This window comes from Thunnus albacares, chromosome 8, assembly GCF_914725855.1.
Source record: "Thunnus albacares chromosome 8, fThuAlb1.1, whole genome shotgun sequence".
NCBI lineage: Eukaryota > Metazoa > Chordata > Actinopteri > Scombriformes > Scombridae > Thunnus > Thunnus albacares.
Window position 1 is genome coordinate 22,399,768 of NC_058113.1, and position 13,859 is coordinate 22,413,626.

The 13,859-nt window shown below is 37.8% G+C and overlaps 1 protein-coding gene across 1 annotated transcript; it reads right to left on the reverse strand.

Annotated features, from left to right (window-relative positions):
* Positions 1–2,072: 2,072 nt before the first annotated feature.
* Positions 2,073–5,301, reverse strand: cxcr3.1 (chemokine (C-X-C motif) receptor 3, tandem duplicate 1). The gene is made up of 3 exons (XM_044359728.1): positions 5,173–5,301; positions 3,338–3,727; positions 2,073–3,209 (listed from the first exon to the last, which is right to left on the reverse strand). Exons 1-3 carry the CDS (start codon positions 5,191–5,193, stop codon positions 2,466–2,468), a joined length of 1,155 nt encoding a protein of 384 aa, XP_044215663.1. The 5' UTR covers positions 5,194–5,301; the 3' UTR covers positions 2,073–2,465.
* Positions 5,302–13,859: the final 8,558 nt, after the last annotated feature.

Here is a 13,859-nt window from a genome sequence, read left to right on the forward strand (position 1 = left end):
GTATCCTGACTACATGATTAAAAACAAGACCAAATGCATGTTGACTACACACCACACAAAGCTCGATGTTTGTGAATGGGCTTGCAGCCAAGCTCTTTACTCCAAAGAACTGTGGAAGAGTTTCTGAACACATCATTCACTTCGCTCTCAGCCACAGTGACCGAAACAGTACAGCTTCTGCTTCTGGTGTCAACTATTTAAACACTGTGAACACACTACTTGTTGCTGGACTTACACCAGTTTAAGAGATGATCCCTTTTAACAATGCCACCACCCTGCTGTTGTGAAACTTTTTTCCTCATGTAAATTATGAATAAGACGAGGTGTGCCACAATTCACAGTATGGCTTTGTGCTCTTTGCTTATCAGATTACTTGCCACTATTCTGATGAAATCATGTGTTTCAGTATGTGCGGCTGGGTTTCCTGTCAAAAAGATGTAAGATATTTCCGCTGAAACCGCCACATGTGGGTGTGCAGTTTTCATTATTACTCACTGTAATCACCTGTTCAAAACTATACAGAAAATCTTAATGCTATACACATGATTATATATTATATATAATTATATATTACATATATTAAAATGTCTCAGGTGTTCAGTACATATGGAAATTAAAAGATCACTGAATGAGATGTTGCACAATTTGACTTCTTTCAAAATTTAAATTCCGAGGTTACATGCTGCAAACGTATCTTATCTTCTATCCATCATCTCAGTCATAATATTCATTACAGTGTATACAATATATATTTGGCCACTTTTACAAGCTTTCTCCTATCTGTATAGAAAATGTTGGGCACTCGAGGCAGATTACTGTTCTGTAAAACCTAAAGTAAAACATAAATTATCACAGTCCAAAATACTTTTTGAGTAAATCAAATATGAAGCAGTGGAGTCTTGGCTGGATATTTGCCTACAATGGAAGCTGCATTAGACTACTGTGATTAAAAAAATTGGTAGATGGTTTATGAGTAATAAGCAGAGCAAAGGCGTTTGTAAACAGGAAAGTCCTCAACATTATATACACAGCCTTGCTTATTCACATGGATTACTGTCAGACAGCCTGGTTCCCCTATACTACACTGTAACTAACAGGACAGGGTTAGACCAGATTCGACAAGGCATCAGAGCTCCACATTTTATGACAATTCACACTCTCACAGATCATAAAAAGATTGACAACCTTCTGCAAATGGCTGGTGTTGACAGCATAGTGAACAGAGTTAAACTAATTGTACTGTCAGTGGTCTTTAAAGCCATTTGTCACTATATCCCCCTCATACCTGATAAACCTGTTTAGGTACAATAAATGCCTGTAATGGTTACACAAGGTCAGCAGCAAAGACTTTGGAGAGGTGGGATCAGGGCTGTAGACAGAATTTACAGAATATAGAGCATAACCCACCCACCAAGTAATTGATTTTGACAAAGCACCAATCAAACTCTGTCAAATTTTCAAATTTGTTTAACTGTTCAGTTTAATTTTCTGGTTATTTTCTGGTTTCAAAGCTTTCTGCATATGTTGTGTCCTGTATGTTTTTTAAAAAAAATAGTAACATGTTAATTTATTTAGTATAGAAAATACTTGAATCAGCCTTAAAAAATCCAAATGTCTTATAAGTGTGTAATCCCAGAATGCTCCTCATGTCATTTGACTCCCCAGAAGATTCCCAGAAATATTATGACAAGTATGACTCTAGTGACCTTAATGGTAGCTGTGTTCAAGTGCAGCCTGCTATATTATGGTGCCACTATCTTGAATCTGACAGATCTGACAGAATCTGAATCAGGTTTACAAGGGAACAAAATAGTCCACAGGCTTTCAAATCACCAGTATATGATTGACAGACTGTATTGGCTGTTTAATGTGTTTTAATTGTCTTACTGTTGTATTGCTCGTCGTAATAAATATATGTTGTAATAAATGTACCTAGGACTCCCTGGAAAGCAGCAGATCATTTTGGTGAAGTGAGATAAAACTGAATTGTCTTCTCAGGTTTCTGTGAAGGGTTTGATTGGCCCCACTTCTGTACAGACTGATGTTTAAAACACATTAAATGGTCTATGATGCAAATTATTAAAAGTTTATTGTGTATTTCAATGTCCATATACAAAAAATAATTCAATGCACAATTCATAAAATATGTCACTTAAAAGTCTGTAAGTTTGTATGTAAAATAGCCCATAGCCTGACTTATTTATGTGACAGTGTTGGCTAGCAATAGGGAAAAGTTATATTTCTACCTTACAAGAAAAATAGGCTTTATAGGTCCCCGATTAAGTATCTTGTTACTAGACAAATGCACTGTGTAGGAAACAGAAGGAAAGCAAAGTCGCTTACAGGTTATATTACAAAGGAAATATAAAGAAAGACGCTGTTTGCTCAGTAGTCTGTCTGTGTTTACGTCATGTCAGTTTGTTCGGGTTCGTGAATCTGCTTGTTAGTCAGTTTGTCTCTTTCTCTTAGACTGCAATGGAGTTGGAGGTGTCAGCTGACTCAGACCAAATGGAACTTCTCCTGCTGCTTGCAAAAGACTGCAGATTGACACTTGTATGCAGCTTGCAGCCCAGAGACCTCAGGATCTGCAGCAGCTGACGTCGGAACTTCACCCCCACAAAGGCATAGAGGATGGGATTGAGGCTGCAGTGCAGGTAACCCACAGAGGAGGTGATTATTTTGGCTTTCTCCAGAGATGTTCTGACTCCACAGGTCTCACTGCTGTTGCCGGACTGAAGTGTGTCCACCATGAGTGTGATGTTGTATGGCGTCCAGCAGAGAAAGAAAACCAACACCACAGCCACGATAACCTTGAAAGCCTTCTGCTTTTGGAGGCCCTGGGTGCCACACCGCAGCCGTCGCAGGATGCAGGAGTAGCAGAAGATCAGGATGGTTGAAGGAAGCAGGAAGCCTGCTATGTGGTAAATCAGGCGTGATGCCAGCCGCCAGTCACCTACTACCTGTACCTGAGAGGAGTACATATAGTAGTTGCGAACACACTCTATTTTGTCTCGTCTGTCATCCCTCACAGCATGAAGAAAGATCCAGTCAGGAATAGAGAGGATCAGGGAGAAAAGCCACACTGCTAAACAGCTGGCATGTACAACCCAGGGCTTCTTGCGGGAGTACATCTGAGTAGCGTGGACAATGGACAAGTAGCGATCCAGACTGATGCAGGCCAACAGAAAGATCCCACAGTAGAAGTTGATCTGAGGGTGCAAAGACAGCAGCATAGAGAGGTGAAAAATGTTTTGGCAACCATTGTATATGTACTATCATGCACTTGGCTTTAAATGCAGGCAGTTTTTGTGCAACTTTCCTGATGTACACTTCTTACCGTGAACATAGCTCCAGTAATCTTGCAAAGGGAAGTACCAAAGGCCCATCCATGAACAGCCTGTGCAGCCCAGAGCGGCAGCGTCACCAGCAGCAGGACATCTGCCACACCCAGGTGGAGAATGAAGGTGTCTGTCACACTCCAGGTCTTCCTACTCTGGGCCAAAACTCCCAGAAGCACTCCGTTCCCCAGGACACCCACAACAAATGCCACAGAGTATAGAACTGGGATGAACAGTGCCTCAAAATGCATGCCCTCGTTCAGGTCACATATATCACCACCACCATCACAACAACTCTCGTCAGGATATGAGTCAGAATAATTCTCAATGCCGTAAAAGAGCCATTGGTTGTCTTCCGCATTAAACTTTCCACCGTCGCTCAGTGAATTCTGCATTTATACAAAATGAAGATGGGAAAAAAGCAATTAGTCAGTTATCACCACATGGTGGTGCTGTTTAACTTTAAACATAACAACAGTATCTATCTATCTATCTATCTATCTATCTATCTATCTATCTATCTATCTATCTATCTATCTATCTATCTATCTATCCATCTATCTATACAATACAATTAAATTAGAAAAAACAAGACAACACACAACAATACAATGTTTAACATTAAAAAGCATAAGTCATCATTAAGCTGAGGCAGCTGTCAGTTTTTGTTGCCAGGCTACCAGACCTGAGTGTTTTGTTTGCAATCCAATTATTGCACATAATCCTGAAAAATAAGTGAAATAAAATAGAAGAATCCTGAAGTCAAAATCTGAAACATACAAGTAGCTAATTATTGTTGGGGTTTTTTGGTGTGTGTTTTTGTTTGTTTGTTTGTTTGTTTGATTGACTGATTGATTGATTGTTTGTTTGTTTGTTTGTTTGTTTGTTCTCATAGCAGTATTCTGAAGAAACTGTAGCTGAGACTTTTTCTGGGGAAGTGAAAAAGGCCTACAATGAACTCAAGCTACAAGTGTCAAAACTACGCATCAGTCATTCAATGTCCTCTACACAGAGAACATTCTGAAGGTGAAAGAAGAGCTGTCATGTCTGAAATACCACCATAACTGGCTTTGCAAGATTTTACGGTATGATGTCTGATGAACAATACTATTTTGTACAAGTGAAAATCATCTCAGTTTCTTGTTTAGCTGGAGAAAGTTATGACCATTATATTTATACTGCTGATGTGCAAAATTGCCCTGCACTGGCAAATGAGGAAGAGAAATTATAGACTGAGAGGAAGCAAGTGCAAATTCAAAGTTTGCACAACGTAGAAAGTCTTGTGGCACTTAAGTGCAAATCACAATTCAATCACTTACCATCTATAACTCATTATATAAATAATCATTTGGTAAATTATTCAAAAACTTTTTTTCTTTTTTTTCTTTTTTTTTTGCTCTAACATAAAGTTGACTGTAAATAAAATCATTTTGTCATTGGTGATTTATTGGTGATTTATCCTTTACATAATGATGCAACTTTTTACTGAATGGCATACTTATGCAGAGGCATGTTAATCTCCAAACCACATCTAAGTGTAACTCACTGTGGTCTCTTTCTGTGAGTTAAAAGTGTGAGAATATGCAGCAAAGGTGAAGGTGAAGAAGAAAAAATAGGATTGCAACAATGCTGTATCAAAATTCAATTAATGATTGTCAGTAATTTGTTAACAAGGTAAAGATCATATGCACAAGCGAAAAAGACCAGAGCAGCTGAAATACATTATTTCCTGATGTGATTTTAAAGATTTGAACTGCAATCCTCAAAGAATAAATAGTCTCAGAAAAGATGATATATGCATCATCTACAAAAAACAATTAAAGGAATAACTTACTAGAGAGTTATCATATGTCATTGTGTTCTCCTCAGTGAGCAGGCATAGAAGGCAACACAGCAGAAATTAGCTACTTAGTGATTCAGTGTTGCCACGAACACTAACTATAAAACCACCCCCAAGGACGCCCAGACACGAAAAGTGTCAGTATTCTTCGAAGAGCAGCATAACCAGTTTCCTTTTTCAGAGGAAATGAAGGAAAAAAATCTCAATACATTTGCATTGATAAAGAGTTATTCTGATTTAAACTCCACTTTTATTTTACTTTTTAATTTCTCTTAAAAAAAAAACAGCATGGTTGTGAAGTTTTATGCTGCAGCATTATGTAGACTTAATTGGTATTTTGTTTCAGTTCATTCACTGAATTGCTGAATAAATCTTTGGTGAACAGAAATAAAACGGCTTGTTCACATATTCCCTGTAAAACTGCATTTATTTGACTTTTTGGTTTAAATAAATCACTCGCATGCTGCCCTTTTGTCTTATGTTAATAAAGGGACTTTACACCAGCAGCAAGGTGTGAAAATGCCAAATATGCAGAAGACGTCTCAGTGTGTGTGTGAGTAGGCTGGCACAGTTTCCAAAGAAACTAATTAATACCGCATATCTAACTCAATCTGAAACACACACTTTCCTTTAATTAGGATATTGTGTTACAATGTCGAGAATGTCTGAGTGCTTACTTTCCATATTTAAAATGTTGTCTCTTGAAATTACATTTTAATTGTCATTTGACAACCTGATAATAATCTGCTTTTACACTGAGTATTAAACGACAGTAAGAGGACAGTTTTACTTTCAGGTTTACAAGGTGCTTTGGACTATTTTAAGATCACCTACATTTCAAAGAACAAACTCTTTAACTTCCTTTATGAACCACAGAGCCTAGCATTTGACAAGATTTATTGCATGAAGTTATCTGTCTTTCTCAGTGTTGCTTTCTCAAATGTACAGTTTAATGTAAGTTATTCAATCATGATTGTCGAGTGTAATTGTATTTTTTACATTAACATTCAATAGAGATATTTGAACTGTTCATTTAGATTAGATCAGAAAACATAACTACACCAACTTCCAGAGAAGAAATTAGTGAGGTCACATTGACAAATAATGAAAGAGACACAAATGCGAACATGCAGACACACTCCAACTACAATAGGAAATGAAACAATACCTTAAATTTCTTTGCAGTCATAGCAAGAAAATACCTGTATGTTTGTAAAAATGAAAATAAAAGTTGCTGACAGCTCATCTGATTTGTCATTGCACATTTAAAGGTTTTGGGGTTTTTTTTTGCAAACTGTGAATTAAGTTTCCATATACACTCACCGATGCAATCCACTACGACAGCTCTGCCATAAGTTTGACTTTTACAAAGCTTATACATCACCTTTCACCATTATCACCTTTCTGACACTGTCAACAAGAAGTGAAAATGGGTAAGCATCTTCAAAGTAGAATTTATGGCAGAGCTGTTGTACTTAATGCATTAGATTGCACAGGTATTCCTAATAAAGAGCTCGGTGGATGTATTTTGATGCATGCTATGCAACTTTAAATTTACCAAGTTCAGTTTACTAAAACAATAAACAGTGGTTTGCTCTTGTGGTATTATCATAGAGATGTGTTGTCAACAGTACTGACACACAAACAAAGCAGCAAATGCACCCATGATACAAAATTAGACTATATAGTCCCACCACAAAATCTCAAAAGCTTTCTCCTATTGGTCAATCGGTTTTATATTAATAGCCTCATCAATACCTTTGTTCTGCTTGGTACTATTTATATACCTCATATCAGCATAAAATCTCTTAAATCATTCTCAGAAACCATTTCACAGACACAGCATCCATCCCCAAACCTCAAGATTGTCATGCTCAGTACTTGCACATTGACGTGCAAATGTAACACCTGCGACAGTATAGGGTTTTTAAAGAGACTATCTGTTTCCTCCTCAACTATCTCCAATACAAAAAATCAAGAGTCTGTTCCTGTTGTTTTCACACCTTGTCTTCCCTCTTCTGTTTTTGCAGTGCATATGCAGTTTTTGTGGTGAGCAGCTGATGGAAGTGCAAGCATCTGGTCATGAGTGTCAAACCAACCCAGTGACTTTATCAGTCCAAAACCTGAACGGAACATTGTGCAAGATTAATTAAATTGTGATTTATGCCCACTGTTATACATAAAAGAAAAACAGCATGCATATCATGTTTTGGACTCAACATAGTTAAAGGACGGGTTCACAATTTTTCAAGTCTGTCTTAAAATCACAGTCAGATGCCCATTGTTTCCTGTTTCAATGAACATTGAAACAGGTTTTTCTGGCCACAATCATTCCTCCTGTTTATACTGTCTATTAGAATCCCTTCATAATGCACTTACAATGTAAGTGTTGGGGGACAAAATCCACAAGCCTCATTCTCTGCAAAATTTATTTAAATGTTTATCTGAAGCTAATATGAAGTTTCAGCCTTCCAAAATTAGTCACATCAAGTCGATATCTTTCAATGTTACAGTCTTTTCAGTGCTAAAGTCCCTCTTTTTGTCACTATACTTCCACCGCAGCTCAACAGGGAAACACTGTCACACAAAGAAGGAATTTTATGCTAAAAAGACTGTAAATGTGGCAGATTTCCACTTGATATGACTAACTCAGACTGCTGAAGCCTCATAAAAGCTTCAGATAAATGTTTTAATGTATTTTTGTGCAAAATGACTCTATGGGCACACTGTGGATTTTGGTACACTATCACTTACACCGAAGGTGATCTTTTAATATCCAGGACAAACAATTACAGCAAGCAAAACCTCTTCCAGTGTTCGTTTGGGCACCTGACTGTTATATTAAGACAGACTTGAAAAAATTGTGACTCTGTCCTTTAAATCAAACTGTGTCAAAAACACTCACGTGACATTAGAGGGTTCATATACTTGGAGAGTGTTATAATTGTAATATTAATGCATGGAGGAGGTGTTGATAGCCTCAATGTGGTTTCAGACATAGTTTTTGTTTCCTCGTTAATACTTTCTATACATTGTGGTTGAAGCACTCAGCAGAGGTATGCACAGCAGTAGTGTATGCAAGGTTTTTTTTCTTCAGTAATCTTAAAACAAAACTTGTTAAAGTGTCTGTGCATGTCACTGACCAACAGTTGTCGTCCACTATAATACCATTTCTTTGCACAAATCATTATTCTTTATACAATGCCACATTTTAGGTTGTGGCTATTCCTCTAAATTTAGTTTTGTTTTAAAGTAGTATTTGTGAAACCATGGTGATGTGTCACTTGAGGAACTGAAAGAAAAAAATCTAAAAAAAAAACCATACTTTCACGTGTTAGTTTTGACTCTTATAACCCTGTCCAGTTTTGGTCAGTTTTGGTCCTCACATTCTTGCAGTAGAAACTAATTATTTTATTTTAAACAGTCAGCTGTGCACTCACACAACAGCTGCTGTCACAGTTCAGTGTTCTTCCTGTCTTTAACTTCCTGTAATGATGGTGGTGACATGCATAGATTACAGTGATATAAAATGAAGAAACAATTTTTTGAAGATTTCTGAATTATTTATGATCTCAATAAAGAGATGAAATATAAGTGCAACTTGAGAAGATTTTTATTTCACCACTGTTTGAACACCCAGACAGACACCCATCCAGACATGGTTTTGAAGATGAATTTGAATTTGAATATGGTTGGCATCACCAGGCTGTAGATCAGTGTGCGACCGTGACCCAGATGATAACATCAGAACCTAAATATAGGTATCCTGTTAGCAGTGATGGTATCATCTGAAGATGCACTGAAATTTTTCAGTTCTGACATATGAAATCTGGTTGTTAAAAGCTTAAGGATTAACAGAAGGAAAGAGGACATATCTCAAATCTTTGACAAATTCCATTTTGACAACATGGATGTACAACATGCACAGAGGTCTTTACTAATGTGCAGAGAAAATGGTGTTGTCTGCAGTCTAAAGGCACATATTTTAAAAGTAGTGGGTGATATGATCATGTCCAATTTATTGAGAAACTGCTTATGAATAATACCTGAATGTCTGTTTTTGACCAATCCAGCAAGAAAAAAGAACCTGGAAAATCAAGTTTCATATATTAAAATCCAAATTTGCCATGAAAAAAAACCCTGTTCATTTCATTTCATAAGATATTAAAGGCTCTATGGTTAGGAATCAGAAAATCCCTCTCATTAGGGACACCGCTGGCTGTAAAGTGAGCTGCAGTTAGCATCTGCACTGTGGCTATTGGCCAGTGGGAGCCAATCCGCCCAACTCGCACAAATATACATTAAACTACCACCCAAACCTGACCTGGCCTGCAAACGGCCAAGCTTTTTTTTACCAGTGGTGTTTACTAAGTGAGCTGTGGCCAGGCAGAAACTAGCTGTGGCTAGGGAGCAACACACTGCGGTTTTGTTATGAAATGTGTGCTTATTACGACTTCTGGACTACGATCAGGAAAAACAAAAGGGGTAAGCTATGTTCTATCGCTCTGGAGCTTGTTTTCTGCTCCTTTGTTGATGAACTATGTTGCTTTAGCTGTTTGTGCTCGGGAGTGGGCGACTTGTCATTGTAGCTGTATTTTGTTGTGAAATGTATAGTGATTGACAGAGACAGCTAGCCATCTCATTAGCTGGAGAGCTAATATCTGCGGGGTGTTTCTTGTCAGATAGCACCATTTTGGTTGTGTTGTTGTATCGTTATGCTGGTCATTTGTTGAAGTTAGCAGGAGAGAGGTAAGGCACTCGGGAGTGCACAAAAACGTCACTTCTGTTGGTTTCAAAAAACAGAAGGGACTGGAGCACACTGATTAATTTGAAACCTTTAATTGTGCAAACAGTCTAACGTTTCAACACTACTGTGTCTTCATCAGTCAGGGTCTGACTCCCTAACTCTGATGAAGACATAGTAGTGTCAAAACGTTACCTTTAAATAGACGGCTACAGTATGGTAAAATCTCTGACGGGTGACAAACTTACAGTGTCTCAGGGTCTATATGGTACATTTAACATTGAAAAACATTTCTTCTCTAGTCCAAGATAACAGTGCAGCTGTTCTTATCGAGTCAACCTCTCTCAACTTCAGTTTTATGAGTGAAGCTAGAGTGCACAAGAAAGGAGGTGGAGTTGCCATTTTGTTTAATGATTCCCTCCAATGCAGACAGATGTCTTATGGAAACTTTGATTCTTTTGAATATGAAGCTCTTCAGTTGAATTCCTTTTCTCGAGCTGTATTTCTAAATATCTACAGGCCACCTAAATACTGTGCAACCTTTTTTGATGATTTTGCTGAACTGCTGTCTATTGTCTGTATTGACTTTGACTGTAGTTATTGTTGGTGATTTTAACATCCATGTTGATAACCCCCGGGACAGAGGGACTAGAGAACTGTATTATGTTCTTGATAACTATGGACTGACTGAGCATGTAATGGAGCCCACACACAACAAGGGGCACACTCTGGACTTAATCATCTCTAAGGGTCTGAACATTTCTAAGGTTGTGGTGACTGATGTTGCTCTCTCTGATCATTCCTGTGTTTTCTTTGAGAGTGCTATCTTCATGCACACAAATGTTCAAACAGAGGTTATCACAAAACGGTATATCACTGAAAACACCAGTGAAATATTTATTCAGGCCCTCTCTGTCATAACCACCCTCTCTTGGGTCTCGGTCAATGAGCTTGTAGATGATTTCAGTTCTAAAATTACAAATGTTATTGATGCCATTGCACCCACTAAGGTGAAGGCTGTCTCTGGTAAGAAAAGATCTCCATGGAGAAATGCCACGCTGGTCAGAATGGAAAAAAGAGTGTCGAAAAGCTGAACGCAGGTGGCGAAAAACAAATCTCCAGGATCATTATGACATCTATAAAGAGAGACTTCAAATTTATAATGTGGAACTGAGAAATGCAAGGCGGTCTTTCTTCTCTGAAATCATTGCCAAAAATAATAATAATGCACATGCCTTATTTGCTACTATCGACAGGATAACAAACCCTCCTGTGTCAGTAGCCCCTGAACTTCTACCCACCAAGGCCTGCAATGAATTTGCCTCATTCTTCACTGACAAAATGCAGAAAATCAGACAAGCAGTCAGTACCTCCATATCAGGTGCAGGATATGCGTTGTCGTTGTGTCCACTTAAAATCAATTTGAGTAGTGTGACACAATTCCATCCGATCAACCATAAAAACCTGGAGGACATTATACAACATCTGAAATCCTCCTCTTGCTGCCTTGATATTCTGCCTACAGGCTTTTTCAAAATTGTTTCAAACTGCATTTGACATGGTCGACCACAACATATTACTAGACAGACTGGAAAATTGGTTGGGACTTTCTGGCACAGTACTAAACTGGTTTGAATCCTACTTATAGAAAAGGGACTACTTTGTGTCTATAGGTAATTACACATCTGAGCAGACAAAAATGACGAATTCCCCGAGGCTCCATTTTGGGGCCTCTTCTGTTCAACATCTACATGCTCCCACTAGCTCAGATTATGGAAAATAACAAAATATACTACCACAGTCATGCGGATGACACACAAATTTACATAACCATATCACCAGGGGACTATGGTAAAAAATCGATCAGACAGCTGCAGCTGATTCAGAACGCTGCTGCTCAAGTCCTCACTAAGAGCAAGAAAGTAGATCATATAACTCCAGTTCTCAGCTCTTTACACTGGCTTCCTGTCTGTCAAAGAATTGACTTTAAGATATTGCTGTTGGTTTATAAAGCACTAAATGGTTTAGGGCCAAAATACATCTCTGATCTGCTGCTACATTATAAACCAAGCAGACCTCTCAGGTCGTCTGGGACAGGTCTGCTTACTGTCCCCAGAGTAAAAACTAAACATGGAGATGCAGCATTCAGTTTTTATGCTCCACATATCTGGAACAAACTCCCAGAAAACTGTAGGTCTGCTCAGTTCTTTTAAATCACAGCTGAAGACTTCTATTTGCCACTGCCTTTCATTAAACCACATTGAGGGTTAATATTTTACACTGCACTGTAACTTTTATTCTCTTGTTTAATATGTCTTATTTCCTTTTTAGCTTCTTTTTATTTCCAAATTCAACACTTTTTAATTGTTTTTATATGTCTTTTTACTTGTGTTGCTTTTATATTCTGTTTTAATGCCTCTTATGTTCTATGTAAAGCACTTTGAATTGCCTTGTTGTTGAAATGTGCTATACAAATAAACTTGCCTTGCCATGCCTTCAGTTGTGATACAATATCAGTGCCCATGTAAGTTTGGTTTACTTGTGAAGACTTTGCCCTAAAGCTTTATAACACCCACATTAAAAAACTGAAAACATTCACCCGACTGTAAACTCTTAAGAGAGGGCAAAGCTACCACAATGGAGACAATTTGTTCAACTTCACCTGTGAAGAAGAGAAACAACCCACAGAACTCTTGTGGATTTCCTGTGTGACATTTGCTGAGACTGCTATTGCCTATATTTCCATACTTTATATTTTATCAGTGACGCATGTAGTTTAGCAAAAAAAAAAGTCAAAAAAATACAGACTGTTTTTTGGAACATTTTTACTTCTATTAAAAAGAGATTATTTAGTCAAATATACTGTAACATGGTGCTATTGCGACATATTGTAGCTTCACCAAAGTCCAATATTACTGTACATCAGAAAAGAATGAAGAGCAACCCATTTAACATTGAAACAGCTGTCATGCCTCCCTAGTACCATTTAAATGTGATAAATGAAGTGTTTTTGAACACCTGCTGGAAAAGCATCTCTAATATAAGCTCTTAGAGCATGTGGCAGGCAAGAGGAGTTTAACAGAGAAGGTCTGAGTTGGTTATAGAACATTATTTTTTCATTCATGTCCAGCATTTTAGTGTGTATGAGTTTTAGTACTGATATCAACAAACCAACTGCAGCATCCTTAATGGCCATTAGTACTGTGTTATAATGGCTGTAGGTGGCCATCACATACATAGTAACAAGATCCAAGAAAACAAGCATGCATTTGGTTTATTATGGCAACTCTGCGCTACATTGTAGCTGGGTAACAGATGAATACACAGTCACAATGCAGTGTCACATATTAGTACTATGGCTCCATCTGTTGGATACACAGTTCTTGCTTAATAAACTCCTGAGACTGTTCTCCCAAGAAAACTCAACACAAACTCCCACAATGTTGTTTGTAATACAGGATGTCTATATGATTGAATGTAATCAGTGGTATGTGGACCACTCAGTGATATGAGTGGGATTGGTTCATGTTTTTAAAAGAGGATATACAGCTGCACAAATTAAAATATGAAAATATGGTAAAGGTTGGGGTTTTTTTTAAAATTAGGTCCTGTACACTGTAGCTTCCATTTTTGTGTGTGCAATAATGCAAAAATATTTAAGTTGTGATGTGAGAGTAGTTTGACTTGCAGCACATTATTTAAAGTGGACACCACACTACACTGACCTTGGTCCAACTCTGCTTGTGACACATGATATCTAAAGTCTAAGCAGCCAAACAGGAGGAATACACTGATAACAGAGAGTTTGTTGGATCCTTTACTAGCTACTAAAAGCCAATCAAAAAAATTTAAAATCATTGGGGGGAAAAGGGCTTTTTATTCAGTTAGACGTTTTGAAGAATCCCCCCGAGACAGACCTGTTAGTGGCCCCTACTTC

Excerpts from the sequence above, each read along its gene's own strand:
- cxcr3.1 (XM_044359728.1), bottom strand. The coding sequence starts at position 5,193 with ATGACATATGATAACTCTCTA. Across the intron at positions 3,728-5,172 it reads TGACATATGATAACTCTCTA|AATTCACTGAGCGACGGTGG; the intron begins GTAAGTTATTCC and ends GTATAAATGCAG. Across the intron at positions 3,210-3,337 it reads TTACTGGAGCTATGTTCACG|ATCAACTTCTACTGTGGGAT; the intron begins GTAAGAAGTGTA and ends TTGCACCCTCAG.